We start from the raw sequence: 15369 nt of genomic DNA, 5'->3' as shown, positions 1-15369 counted from the left end.
CTTGGTAATAGGGTATAGGGTCCCGTTTTTACCCTTTGGGTACGGAACGTTTTTGTTTGACACATAACATATAATAAAACTATGAAAACGGATTATATCGCGTATATTGAATTTATAATACATCCCGACGTTTCGAACTCTTTACAGCGTTCGTGGTCAACGGGTGACTGAGGAAAAATTACAAAGTGCAAAAATACCCACATACTAAAATAATGAACAATCATAGACTACAAACTTTAAGGCTGGTTGTACATGCAAAATCGGTTCAGTGAGTGAGTGTGGCCTATCATATGTCGGGCAGACGAAACGGAGCATTTCCACTCGGGTGAAGGAACACATAGCTGATGTCAAGCACCGTCGACCTAGGTCTGCTGTCTGTGAGCATGTCATGGATAAAGCCAATCACTCAATCAAGTTTGATAAGCCTCTGGTTCTTGCCAAGGAGAAGCGTTACATACCCAGAATGCTGCGCGAGGCCATTGAGATTAAGAAATATCCAAACTTTAATAGGGAAGATGGCTTTTCTCTACCACCAGCTTGGGATCCTGTAGTCCATCTGATAAAGGAGCAAGCGAGACATAGACTGTGAGACCTTAGTGTTGGATGATGCTGGACATTCTGATGTTTTGAAAAGATGTGTCCCGCCGAGTTTGTTGCCGGTCCCATATTGGGATACCCTCCTACAATTTAGGAGGGAATTAAATCTTCTCGGGTCCGTGGTGTAGGGTTGGAGCCGGCATAGTTTTTATTGCGTATATATATATATATATCTTTACTTGAAAAATAATTATAGTGTATAACTAGCCTTATGAACCGATTTTGCATGTACAACCAGCCTTAAAGTTTGTAGTCTATGATTGTTCATTATTTTAGTATGTGGGTATTTTTGCACTTTGTAATTTTTCCTCAGTCACCCGTTGACCACGAACGCTGTAAAGAGTTCGAAACGTCGGGATGTATTATAAATTCAATATACGCGATATAATCCGTTTTCATAGTTTTATTTCATGAGTAACTATCGCGGTAACCGAAGACAATATTACTTAACATATATTTTTTTCGTTTGACATTATGTTATAATTAGTTTATGCTCCATCTCTTCTTGATTATATTTGTACGCCAAATGGCAAAATATAGTGAAACATAAATTATTGTATAAGATCTATATTTAACATATGTTTACAAATAAATAAATTTTGATTTTTGATTCCGACACTATTAAACTAATTTAGCGCTCGCTAGCAAACTACTGCTACCACTAGACCCTGTCAAACCATATGAACTAGAGCTAAAGGGCCCCACTGACTATCAGTCCACCGGACGATATCGGCCTGTCAGTTGTTTGGAACTGTAAAATTTTTGTAACTGACAGGCCGATATCGTCCGGTGGACTAATAGTCAGGCTCCTTAAGTGATAGAGTATAATGCCAATTTTTAAGCCTTTCTTTTGTCAGGTGCGCTTTAACCCTAATCCAAGACGAAAACGAAGAGATACAGAAGGAGTTGGACCTCATCGCTTCCTTGGAAATACTGAGCGCTTTCAACTTGGACATACTTCCTATTCAAGGTAATTAAGTTATCTGATATACCATGCGACCCCCCCGCGACCCGTGACTTAGGTCGAAACTGTGAAATTGACAGACCGGCAACTATATAATAAAATAAGTAGTTTAAAATCCAATATTGTACACCCTAGCAGGGTATCATGTACCTACTTGACCAAAATGTAAGACCAGGGGCCCGTTTATCAAAAGCTTGTAGCTTGTAATACAAGTGGAAGTCCCTTTCTAACAAAAGCTGTCAAAAAGGGACTTCCACTTGTATTACAAGCTTTTGATAAACGGGCGCCAGATTGTACAAATGAACATGATTACAATGGAATAAATGATACTTGTAAATTTAAACGAATGAAAGGCAAAAATATATTTTATCGCGTTGTAAGCCATTTCTTATTCTTATACACTTGTTGTTGTCAATAATGACATTGTCAAGTACTGTCATAGACAGTAGACAAGATGGCGCTGGTCGCTGCTGCAAAGGCTGCGTTCAGCTTATGGTTGGGCCGTGTCGTACGGCTGCGATCGTGACCCAAAATGGTCCCGCCGGAAGATCAGCGCTGACCTTCGGGTCAGCATTATGCTGAGGCGAGTCCATTTCGTGGTAAACTTCAACTCCTACCTATTTTATAAGTTCCTATAGCTTTAGTTATACTTTTGTATGTAATTTTAGTTTTAAGTTTATCACGAATAAAACATTTGATTGATTGATTGATATGATATGATATTGGTGTCTTTCTCTAACATGTGAGTAAGAGAGGGAGACCAATAAATAGTTGCCGGCCACATATTACAATGAAAATGTGGCTCGTCTACAGGCCCCATTACGCATCGCAAGAAGTCATGTGTAAAACTAGGTGCTGTTTTTTTTATTGATAATTTTATTATTATCTTTATAATTCCTCATTCCATCAGTCATTGTTATTTACTTCAATATGTACAGATATGCATAATTTTTTTCCATCGTATTTTTCACGGAAACGTACGAACATGTCTTGCTATTTCAGTCAGTATTGGTTCAAAAAGTACTGAGTTTGACTGAAGTAACATGACAAATACGAACGTTTCCGAGAAAATACGATGGAAAACGACTATGCACTACCTCTGTAGATTATGGTGTAATAGTAGATTGTGTTACAAGGGAGCAAAATGACATATTTACGGCGAGGGCGTACATTGAATTCTAAATGGGAATGAGGGATTCAAGGGTGTTACGCCCAAGATGGAAATAATTTTGCTACCATGTGACACATACTGCTTTTCACATCACCTACGAGGTAATTATGATGTTTAAAAATATTATTTAAGTTATAAAAATAATGTGCAATTTTCTTTAAATAGTGTCCTAGAACAGAAAAGTGTTACTTTGATCCCTCCTAGCAGGGAAGAAAAGTGCCACTTTGATCCCTCTTAGCAGGGAAGAAAAATCCCTTTTTCGGATTAGTGATGTGAAATAGTTATTTGTTATACAAGGGTGCAAAGTTGTATTTTACCCGCGAGTGTTTCAACACACGAGAAGTAAAATACATTTGCACTCGTGTGTAACACAAAACTTTTCACCTCACTATAGCGAGGAAAGTGCAACATCCACAGGCGTTAGATCATCGTCATCACTGGAATCACTCATTTTTTTACGATATTATAACAATAAACTCTGGAAATTCTGTATTTTTACGTGAGAAGTTTGAAAGTAAAAATTTTGTTGACAATGTTGACATTTCAACGCGTCAATGATGCGTTTTGAAATTGCATCGGCTCTACTTGTGCGTTCAGAATTATATATTTAACATCATTATTAGAAAACAAACGTTTCTTATGGAATTTTAAGGTTTATGACTTAAAATCAGTAAATAAAGCTAAATTTGGTATTTTTTATTAAAATCTCAAACCATTTATTTAATGATAATTAATATAGAACGAACCATTGTTATGAGCATTTTACGTTTTGTTATCTGTCAAGCTACTTAAACACGCTCCATCCAAGGTCAAATTATTTTCCCCACTAGTGGATAAAATGCGTTTTTCCCCGCTTGTTTTAAAGGATAAAAGACGGCTTTCCGAGCTAGTGAGGGGAAAACATAATTTTCTCATTGTTATGTTTTTTAATAAAAAACCTTGTTATTTTAGTTCGCCTGTGCGAAGATAGATTGACGCTGATTGAGAAGTGTCTGCAGTCGGACCCGAGCGCTTATATGGCGAGCAGTAAGCTGCTGAAGCTAGCCAATTTACTGCGAGTTGCCGGAGACGACGAGCGGGCCAGGTAACTATAGTTTGTCAAAGGACTGTCTCATTTCAAACTTAGACCGAGATAATCATAATATTTTTGTCTTACACTAGTAATAGCACCCAAAAAAGGTTCTTATTTACTGAAAATTTGGTTTGACCAAGTATATACAGGGTGACCTTAGCCATTGGACAAACCCTGAAATCCCACTTAGGGTTACTTCTCAGGAATGCTCTAACGTTAACATTTTTTTAATTAGAACAAAAGACAACATTTTCATACATAAGTTATTTCCAATAATCGACAACAAAAAAACATACTGTATTAATAACTGGCAGTGTTTTTGACAATTTTTTCGAAAATGTGCGTCAAAGATGACATTTGTCAAAAGTCAGAATCTTATTAGTGACATAAGTAAAAAAGATAATTAAAAAGGTCGAAGAAGGTTTAATACTAATTATTACCTCACGAGCTACTAACACATACAGGCTGCTCCAAAGTAAAAAATCGTAATTTGTTAATTTCTTCGTAACCGCTACCCCGGTTGTTATGATACTTTGTATACTGGTTCTAAATACCCTAATGCATATGTACATTTTATAACTAAATCGAGGTAAATAGATAGAAAATGAGCAATGTATTACAATAAATTGGAAACTTAGAATAAAATAAAAATATGGGAATAATAAAAAAATACAAGACCTCAGTTTAAAAAAACTTTTTTTAACTTTTAAATAGGAAAAAAATAACGGTACCATTCGATTTCTTACATTTTATAAAAAAATATATTGTATAGCAACAATATACATAAACGCAACATTTCACCGACAAAATAGCAATTTCCCTGTTTTCCATACATCGAAACGGCTTCTAAGCAAAGTGACACAGTGACGTCACGATGTGTTGCCATTTTGTAAGAGCGTTTGCTCAGTAAAGTGCGGGTGCCAGACTTTGACCATCATTTGTGACTTTTGTATTGCTTTAAGACAATGGGTCCCATACAGACATTTGATCCTCAAAACAAACCTGCGACTGATATCATAAAAAAATTGTCAACTACCCGATTGAAATAAAGTAAGAACCCTGAGCACGATGAATTCCGTACATTGACCCTCCAGTTTCTATCTCTATCGCACGTGCGTATTATATTAGGCTAGGTTCACACGGCGTTATTTTTTCCCGTATACCGTATGGCTCGTTAAAATGTCACCCTGTATAAATGCCGATGACAGGGTCGAGTGGAGAAAACGAAGGGAGGCCTTTGCCCAGCAGTGGCACACCAAAGTATACATTAGTCGAATCTTACAATAAAATAAAAAAAAAACAATGCGTGATGTAGTTCTGTATTTTTTGTTTGTTGTTTAGACCTTGGAGGAATGTGAATGTGAGCCTATATGTAATTTGCGAAAAACCGCAAAAATTTCGGACTTTTTTAGTTTTTGCAGTTTTATTATAAAACTATGGGTTTTTGGTCAAAACTTGCTTTGTAATATTGAAAGTACATTAAATTTTGAACAATTAAAGCCCATTTACAGCGCCGTATGTCGAATAGTTCTTGAGATATGAGGCTTTAAAAAAAGGGTATTTTTTTCTTTTTAACGTAATTTTTCGTTTTGCCTATATTTTAAGACAAATATCGGCGCGGATTTTGACAATGCCTTAAACAATACATTAGTTGCCTTCCCCATTATAGCATATTTTTTTTAATGATAACAAGAGAACTGTAGGACTTACTGACCCTTTTTTGCACTTATATGAAAGGTAGTTAAATTAGCTACAACTTTATTTATTGCAATATATCTCATAGCAGTAGCGGTTGTGCCGATATTTGTTTTAAAATATAGGCAAAACGAAAAATTGCTTTAAAAAAAAAAAACCCTTTTTTGAAAGCCTCACATCTCAAGAACTATTTGTCATACGGCGCTGTAAATGGGCTTAAATTGTTCAAAATTTAATGTACTTTCAACATTACACAGCAAGTTTTGGCCAAAAACCCATAGTTTTATAATAAAACTGCTAAAACTAAAAAAAGGCCGAAATTTTTACAGTTTTTCGCAAATTACGCAGGGAGCACAACTTTTTTTTGCTTGCAAAACATAGTTTTACATTCCTCCGAGGACTCCAAAAAACATACAAAATATACAGAATTACATCACGCATTGTTTTTTTAGCAGATTTTTTTGTAAGATTTGATTGGTGTATAATAAAAAAATAAATATAAAAAAAATCCCAGGGAAGGGCTCGTCCTGCAGCTGGTGACTCGGGCGGCCATCGCGGCCGGCTCGGGGGGCATGGCCGCCGCCGCCGCCGCCGCGCGCCGCCTCGCCGCGCTGCGCACCGCGCCCGCCGCGCCGCTGCTGGCCCACGTAGCCAGGAGCGCCCGTGCCCATGCGGACACTAACGCTAGGAGGGACTTGTATGCGGCCGCGGTCACCTACGCCGACCCGAAGGCTATTGAGGAGATCCTGAGAGATAGGTGAGTCTCACTCGCACACCGCTGCGCACCGCGCCCGCCGCGCCGCTGCTGGCCCACGTAGCCAGGAGCGCCCGTGCCCATGCGGACACTAACGCTAGGAGGGACTTGTATGCGGCCGCGGTCACCTACGCCGACCCGAAGGCTATTGAGGAGATCCTGAGAGATAGGTGAGTCTCACTCGCACACCGCTGCGCACCGCGCCCGCCGCGCCGCTGCTGGCCCACGTAGCCAGGAGCGCCCGTGCCCATGCGGACACTAACGCTAGGAGGGACTTGTATGCGGCCGCGGTCACCTACGCCGACCCGAAGGCTATTGAGGAGATCCTGAGAGATAGGTGAGTCTCACTCGCACACCGCTGCGCACCGCGCCCGCCGCGCCGCTGCTGGCCCACGTAGCCAGGAGCGCCCGTGCCCATGCGGACACTAACGCTAGGAGGGACTTGTATGCGGCCGCGGTCACCTACGCCGACCCGAAGGCTATTGAGGAGATCCTGAGAGATAGGTGAGTCTCACTCGCACACCGCTGCGCACCGCGCCCGCCGCGCCGCTGCTGGCCCACGTAGCCAGGAGCGCCCGTGCCCATGCGGACACTAACGCTAGGAGGGACTTGTATGCGGCCGCGGTCACCTACGCCGACCCGAAGGCTATTGAGGAGATCCTGAGAGATAGGTGAGTCTCACTCGCACACCGCTGCGCACCGCGCCCGCCGCGCCGCTGCTGGCCCACGTAGCCAGGAGCGCCCGTGCCCATGCGGACACTAACGCTAGGAGGGACTTGTATGCGGCCGCGGTCACCTACGCCGACCCGAAGGCTATTGAGGAGATCCTGAGAGATAGGTGAGTCTCACTCGCACACCGCTGCGCACCGCGCCCGCCGCGCCGCTGCTGGCCCACGTAGCCAGGAGCGCCCGTGCCCATGCGGACACTAACGCTAGGAGGGACTTGTATGCGGCCGCGGTCACCTACGCCGACCCGAAGGCTATTGAGGAGATCCTGAGAGATAGGTGAGTCTCACTCGCACACCGCTGCGCACCGCGCCCGCCGCGCCGCTGCTGGCCCACGTAGCCAGGAGCGCCCGTGCCCATGCGGACACTAACGCTAGGAGGGACTTGTATGCGGCCGCGGTCACCTACGCCGACCCGAAGGCTATTGAGGAGATCCTGAGAGATAGGTGAGTCTCACTCGCACACCGCTGCGCACCGCGCCCGCCGCGCCGCTGCTGGCCCACGTAGCCAGGAGCGCCCGTGCCCATGCGGACACTAACGCTAGGAGGGACTTGTATGCGGCCGCGGTCACCTACGCCGACCCGAAGGCTATTGAGGAGATCCTGAGAGATAGGTGAGTCTCACTCGCACACCGCTGCGCACCGCGCCCGCCGCGCCGCTGCTGGCCCACGTAGCCAGGAGCGCCCGTGCCCATGCGGACACTAACGCTAGGAGGGACTTGTATGCGGCCGCGGTCACCTACGCCGACCCGAAGGCTATTGAGGAGATCCTGAGAGATAGGTGAGTCTCACTCGCACACCGCTGCGCACCGCGCCCGCCGCGCCGCTGCTGGCCCACGTAGCCAGGAGCGCCCGTGCCCATGCGGACACTAACGCTAGGAGGGACTTGTATGCGGCCGCGGTCACCTACGCCGACCCGAAGGCTATTGAGGAGATCCTGAGAGATAGGTGAGTCTCACTCGCACACCGCTGCGCACCGCGCCCGCCGCGCCGCTGCTGGCCCACGTAGCCAGGAGCGCCCGTGCCCATGCGGACACTAACGCTAGGAGGGACTTGTATGCGGCCGCGGTCACCTACGCCGACCCGAAGGCTATTGAGGAGATCCTGAGAGATAGGTGAGTCTCACTCGCACACCGCTGCGCACCGCGCCCGCCGCGCCGCTGCTGGCCCACGTAGCCAGGAGCGCCCGTGCCCATGCGGACACTAACGCTAGGAGGGACTTGTATGCGGCCGCGGTCACCTACGCCGACCCGAAGGCTATTGAGGAGATCCTGAGAGATAGGTGAGTCTCACTCGCACACCGCTGCGCACCGCGCCCGCCGCGCCGCTGCTGGCCCACGTAGCCAGGAGCGCCCGTGCCCATGCGGACACTAACGCTAGGAGGGACTTGTATGCGGCCGCGGTCACCTACGCCGACCCGAAGGCTATTGAGGAGATCCTGAGAGATAGGTGAGTCTCACTCGCACACCGCTGCGCACCGCGCCCGCCGCGCCGCTGCTGGCCCACGTAGCCAGGAGCGCCCGTGCCCATGCGGACACTAACGCTAGGAGGGACTTGTATGCGGCCGCGGTCACCTACGCCGACCCGAAGGCTATTGAGGAGATCCTGAGAGATAGGTGAGTCTCACTCGCACACCGCTGCGCACCGCGCCCGCCGCGCCGCTGCTGGCCCACGTAGCCAGGAGCGCCCGTGCCCATGCGGACACTAACGCTAGGAGGGACTTGTATGCGGCCGCGGTCACCTACGCCGACCCGAAGGCTATTGAGGAGATCCTGAGAGATAGGTGAGTCTCACTCGCACACCGCTGCGCACCGCGCCCGCCGCGCCGCTGCTGGCCCACGTAGCCAGGAGCGCCCGTGCCCATGCGGACACTAACGCTAGGAGGGACTTGTATGCGGCCGCGGTCACCTACGCCGACCCGAAGGCTATTGAGGAGATCCTGAGAGATAGGTGAGTCTCACTCGCACACCGCTGCGCACCGCGCCCGCCGCGCCGCTGCTGGCCCACGTAGCCAGGAGCGCCCGTGCCCATGCGGACACTAACGCTAGGAGGGACTTGTATGCGGCCGCGGTCACCTACGCCGACCCGAAGGCTATTGAGGAGATCCTGAGAGATAGGTGAGTCTCACTCGCACACCGCTGCGCACCGCGCCCGCCGCGCCGCTGCTGGCCCACGTAGCCAGGAGCGCCCGTGCCCATGCGGACACTAACGCTAGGAGGGACTTGTATGCGGCCGCGGTCACCTACGCCGACCCGAAGGCTATTGAGGAGATCCTGAGAGATAGGTGAGTCTCACTCGCACACCGCTGCGCACCGCGCCCGCCGCGCCGCTGCTGGCCCACGTAGCCAGGAGCGCCCGTGCCCATGCGGACACTAACGCTAGGAGGGACTTGTATGCGGCCGCGGTCACCTACGCCGACCCGAAGGCTATTGAGGAGATCCTGAGAGATAGGTGAGTCTCACTCGCACACCGCTGCGCACCGCGCCCGCCGCGCCGCTGCTGGCCCACGTAGCCAGGAGCGCCCGTGCCCATGCGGACACTAACGCTAGGAGGGACTTGTATGCGGCCGCGGTCACCTACGCCGACCCGAAGGCTATTGAGGAGATCCTGAGAGATAGGTGAGTCTCACTCGCACACCGCTGCGCACCGCGCCCGCCGCGCCGCTGCTGGCCCACGTAGCCAGGAGCGCCCGTGCCCATGCGGACACTAACGCTAGGAGGGACTTGTATGCGGCCGCGGTCACCTACGCCGACCCGAAGGCTATTGAGGAGATCCTGAGAGATAGGTGAGTCTCACTCGCACACCGCTGCGCACCGCGCCCGCCGCGCCGCTGCTGGCCCACGTAGCCAGGAGCGCCCGTGCCCATGCGGACACTAACGCTAGGAGGGACTTGTATGCGGCCGCGGTCACCTACGCCGACCCGAAGGCTATTGAGGAGATCCTGAGAGATAGGTGAGTCTCACTCGCACACCGCTGCGCACCGCGCCCGCCGCGCCGCTGCTGGCCCACGTAGCCAGGAGCGCCCGTGCCCATGCGGACACTAACGCTAGGAGGGACTTGTATGCGGCCGCGGTCACCTACGCCGACCCGAAGGCTATTGAGGAGATCCTGAGAGATAGGTGAGTCTCACTCGCACACCGCTGCGCACCGCGCCCGCCGCGCCGCTGCTGGCCCACGTAGCCAGGAGCGCCCGTGCCCATGCGGACACTAACGCTAGGAGGGACTTGTATGCGGCCGCGGTCACCTACGCCGACCCGAAGGCTATTGAGGAGATCCTGAGAGATAGGTGAGTCTCACTCGCACACCGCTGCGCACCGCGCCCGCCGCGCCGCTGCTGGCCCACGTAGCCAGGAGCGCCCGTGCCCATGCGGACACTAACGCTAGGAGGGACTTGTATGCGGCCGCGGTCACCTACGCCGACCCGAAGGCTATTGAGGAGATCCTGAGAGATAGGTGAGTCTCACTCGCACACCGCTGCGCACCGCGCCCGCCGCGCCGCTGCTGGCCCACGTAGCCAGGAGCGCCCGTGCCCATGCGGACACTAACGCTAGGAGGGACTTGTATGCGGCCGCGGTCACCTACGCCGACCCGAAGGCTATTGAGGAGATCCTGAGAGATAGGTGAGTCTCACTCGCACACCGCTGCGCACCGCGCCCGCCGCGCCGCTGCTGGCCCACGTAGCCAGGAGCGCCCGTGCCCATGCGGACACTAACGCTAGGAGGGACTTGTATGCGGCCGCGGTCACCTACGCCGACCCGAAGGCTATTGAGGAGATCCTGAGAGATAGGTGAGTCTCACTCGCACACCGCTGCGCACCGCGCCCGCCGCGCCGCTGCTGGCCCACGTAGCCAGGAGCGCCCGTGCCCATGCGGACACTAACGCTAGGAGGGACTTGTATGCGGCCGCGGTCACCTACGCCGACCCGAAGGCTATTGAGGAGATCCTGAGAGATAGGTGAGTCTCACTCGCACACCGCTGCGCACCGCGCCCGCCGCGCCGCTGCTGGCCCACGTAGCCAGGAGCGCCCGTGCCCATGCGGACACTAACGCTAGGAGGGACTTGTATGCGGCCGCGGTCACCTACGCCGACCCGAAGGCTATTGAGGAGATCCTGAGAGATAGGTGAGTCTCACTCGCACACCGCTGCGCACCGCGCCCGCCGCGCCGCTGCTGGCCCACGTAGCCAGGAGCGCCCGTGCCCATGCGGACACTAACGCTAGGAGGGACTTGTATGCGGCCGCGGTCACCTACGCCGACCCGAAGGCTATTGAGGAGATCCTGAGAGATAGGTGAGTCTCACTCGCACACCGCTGCGCACCGCGCCCGCCGCGCCGCTGCTGGCCCACGTAGCCAGGAGCGCCCGTGCCCATGCGGACACTAACGCTAGGAGGGACTTGTATGCGGCCGCGGTCACCTACGCCGACCCGAAGGCTATTGAGGAGATCCTGAGAGATAGGTGAGTCTCACTCGCACACCGCTGCGCACCGCGCCCGCCGCGCCGCTGCTGGCCCACGTAGCCAGGAGCGCCCGTGCCCATGCGGACACTAACGCTAGGAGGGACTTGTATGCGGCCGCGGTCACCTACGCCGACCCGAAGGCTATTGAGGAGATCCTGAGAGATAGGTGAGTCTCACTCGCACACCGCTGCGCACCGCGCCCGCCGCGCCGCTGCTGGCCCACGTAGCCAGGAGCGCCCGTGCCCATGCGGACACTAACGCTAGGAGGGACTTGTATGCGGCCGCGGTCACCTACGCCGACCCGAAGGCTATTGAGGAGATCCTGAGAGATAGGTGAGTCTCACTCGCACACCGCTGCGCACCGCGCCCGCCGCGCCGCTGCTGGCCCACGTAGCCAGGAGCGCCCGTGCCCATGCGGACACTAACGCTAGGAGGGACTTGTATGCGGCCGCGGTCACCTACGCCGACCCGAAGGCTATTGAGGAGATCCTGAGAGATAGGTGAGTCTCACTCGCACACCGCTGCGCACCGCGCCCGCCGCGCCGCTGCTGGCCCACGTAGCCAGGAGCGCCCGTGCCCATGCGGACACTAACGCTAGGAGGGACTTGTATGCGGCCGCGGTCACCTACGCCGACCCGAAGGCTATTGAGGAGATCCTGAGAGATAGGTGAGTCTCACTCGCACACCGCTGCGCACCGCGCCTGCCGCGCCGCTGCTGGCCCACGTAGCCAGGAGCGCCCGTGCCCATGCGGACACTAACGCTAGGAGGGACTTGTATGCGGCCGCGGTCACCTACGCCGACCCGAAGGCTATTGAGGAGATCCTGAGAGATAGGTGAGTCTCACTCGCACACCGCTGCGCACCGCGCCCGCCGCGCCGCTGCTGGCCCACGTAGCCAGGAGCGCCCGTGCCCATGCGCACACTAACGCTAGGAGGGACTTGTATGCGGCCGCGGTCACCTACGCCGACCCGAAGGCTATTGAGGAGATCCTGAGAGATAGGTGAGTCTCACTCGCACACCGCTGCGCACCGCGCCCGCCGCGCCGCTGCTGGCCCACGTAGCCAGGAGCGCCCGTGCCCATGCGGACACTAACGCTAGGAGGGACTTGTATGCGGCCGCGGTCACCTACGCCGACCCGAAGGCTATTGAGGAGATCCTGAGAGATAGGTGAGTCTCACTCGCACACCGCTGCGCACCGCGCCTGCCGCGCCGCTGCTGGCCCACGTAGCCAGGAGCGCCCGTGCCCATGCGGACACTAACGCTAGGAGGGACTTGTATGCGGCCGCGGTCACCTACGCCGACCCGAAGGCTATTGAGGAGATCCTGAGAGATAGGTGAGTCTCACTCGCACACCGCTGCGCACCGCGCCCGCCGCGCCGCTGCTGGCCCACGTAGCCAGGAGCGCCCGTGCCCATGCGGACACTAACGCTAGGAGGGACTTGTATGCGGCCGCGGTCACCTACGCCGACCCGAAGGCTATTGAGGAGATCCTGAGAGATAGGTGAGTCTCACTCGCACACCGCTGCGCACCGCGCCCGCCGCGCCGCTGCTGGCCCACGTAGCCAGGAGCGCCCGTGCCCATGCGGACACTAACGCTAGGAGGGACTTGTATGCGGCCGCGGTCACCTACGCCGACCCGAAGGCTATTGAGGAGATCCTGAGAGATAGGTGAGTCTCACTCGCACACCGCTGCGCACCGCGCCCGCCGCGCCGCTGCTGGCCCACGTAGCCAGGAGCGCCCGTGCCCATGCGGACACTAACGCTAGGAGGGACTTGTATGCGGCCGCGGTCACCTACGCCGACCCGAAGGCTATTGAGGAGATCCTGAGAGATAGGTGAGTCTCACTCGCACACCGCTGCGCACCGCGCCCGCCGCGCCGCTGCTGGCCCACGTAGCCAGGAGCGCCCGTGCCCATGCGGACACTAACGCTAGGAGGGACTTGTATGCGGCCGCGGTCACTTACGCCGACCCGAAGGCTATTGAGGAGATCCTGAGAGATAGGTGAGTCTCACTCGCACACCGCTGCGCACCGCGCCCGCCGCGCCGCTGCTGGCCCACGTAGCCAGGAGCGCCCGTGCCCATGCGGACACTAACGCTAGGAGGGACTTGTATGCGGCCGCGGTCACCTACGCCGACCCGAAGGCTATTGAGGAGATCCTGAGAGATAGGTGAGTCTCACTCGCACACCGCTGCGCACCGCGCCCGCCGCGCCGCTGCTGGCCCACGTAGCCAGGAGCGCCCGTGCCCATGCGGACACTAACGCTAGGAGGGACTTGTATGCGGCCGCGGTCACCTACGCCGACCCGAAGGCTATTGAGGAGATCCTGAGAGATAGGTGAGTCTCACTCGCACACCGCTGCGCACCGCGCCCGCCGCGCCGCTGCTGGCCCACGTAGCCAGGAGCGCCCGTGCCCATGCGGACACTAACGCTAGGAGGAACTTGTATGCGGCCGCGGTCACCTACGCCGACCCGAAGGCTATTGAGGAGATCCTGAGAGATAGGTGAGTCTCACTCGCACACCGCTGCGCACCGCGCCCGCCGCGCCGCTGCTGGCCCACGTAGCCAGGAGCGCCCGTGCCCATGCGGACACTAACGCTAGGAGGGACTTGTATGCGGCCGCGGTCACCTACGCCGACCCGAAGGCTATTGAGGAGATCCTGAGAGATAGGTGAGTCTCACTCGCACACCGCTGCGCACCGCGCCCGCCGCGCCGCTGCTGGCCCACGTAGCCAGGAGCGCCCGTGCCCATGCGGACACTAACGCTAGGAGGAACTTGTATGCGGCCGCGGTCACCTACGCCGACCCGAAGGCTATTGAGGAGATCCTGAGAGATAGGTGAGTCTCACTCGCACACCGCTGCGCACCGCGCCCGCCGCGCCGCTGCTGGCCCACGTAGCCAGGAGCGCCCGTGCCCATGCGGACACTAACGCTAGGAGGGACTTGTATGCGGCCGCGGTCACCTACGCCGACCCGAAGGCTATTGAGGAGATCCTGAGAGATAGGTGAGTCTCACTCGCACACCGCTGCGCACCGCGCCCGCCGCGCCGCTGCTGGCCCACGTAGCCAGGAGCGCCCGTGCCCATGCGGACACTAACGCTAGGAGGGACTTGTATGCGGCCGCGGTCACCTACGCCGACCCGAAGGCTATTGAGGAGATCCTGAGAGATAGGTGAGTCTCACTCGCACACCGCTGCGCACCGCGCCCGCCGCGCCGCTGCTGGCCCACGTAGCCAGGAGCGCCCGTGCCCATGCGGACACTAACGCTAGGAGGGACTTGTATGCGGCCGCGGTCACCTACGCCGACCCGAAGGCTATTGAGCCAAACCGTCAGCCACCGTTAAAGCGTTCGCTAAATATTATTGTATGGGAATTTTCATAGTACTCTGTTGAGTGATGTTGATCAGTCTGTTAAGTGTGGTTGGTGCAACTGGCCCTTAGAAGCCGAAGCTGCGCGCCGCCTCGCCGCGCTGCGCACCGCGCCGGAGAATAAAAAATTTAAGTGAATAAAAAGTTATTTAATAGAACTATAGGCTTAATTGTATATCTGCAAGTTTAAACTTGTCTGTATATGACTGTTTGTTTCCTAAATAAATTAAAAAATAAGAAAATAAAGAGAAAATTAAGTGGATTTATTCACACCCGATTTATTTTTTATCAGACTGTCGTTGGAGCTGGAGGGTCTGCAGCAGACGGCCGCGGCGGCGCGCGACCACGCGAGCGCCGTGGAGCGCTGGCCCTCTACGGACGATGAATTTGCTGACGCTATCACCACGGTCAGTCTCCACCTTTTGTCTTGCAGCAACCTCATTATAAAGTATGTACTAGCTTTTGCCCGCGACTTCGTCTGCGTAGAATTAGTATTTTGGGTAGCTTATTTTTTATCCAATCTGCTTTTTATCGATCCACCCCCCTTTTCACCCCCTTAAAGGATG

General features: G+C 54.0%; 1 protein-coding gene across 1 annotated transcript in view; it reads left to right on the top strand.

Moving 5' to 3' along the window:
- The window catches only part of LOC134756243 (NBAS subunit of NRZ tethering complex-like), a 99180-nt gene that overhangs the window by 46804 nt on the left and 37007 nt on the right, over window positions 1–15369 (top strand). Inside the window, exons 23-26 of the mRNA XM_063693070.1 lie at window positions 1455–1567; window positions 3684–3816; window positions 6014–6256; window positions 15096–15210. Coding sequence (XP_063549140.1) covers window positions 1455–1567; window positions 3684–3816; window positions 6014–6256; window positions 15096–15210 — 604 coding nt within the window. The remainder of the gene's footprint in view (window positions 1–1454; window positions 1568–3683; window positions 3817–6013; window positions 6257–15095; window positions 15211–15369) is intronic.

This window comes from Cydia strobilella, chromosome 3, assembly GCF_947568885.1.
Source record: "Cydia strobilella chromosome 3, ilCydStro3.1, whole genome shotgun sequence".
Lineage (NCBI taxonomy): Eukaryota > Metazoa > Arthropoda > Insecta > Lepidoptera > Tortricidae > Cydia > Cydia strobilella.
The sequence above is the reverse complement of the archived record's forward strand: the minus strand, read 5'-3'. Positions and strand labels throughout refer to the sequence as shown.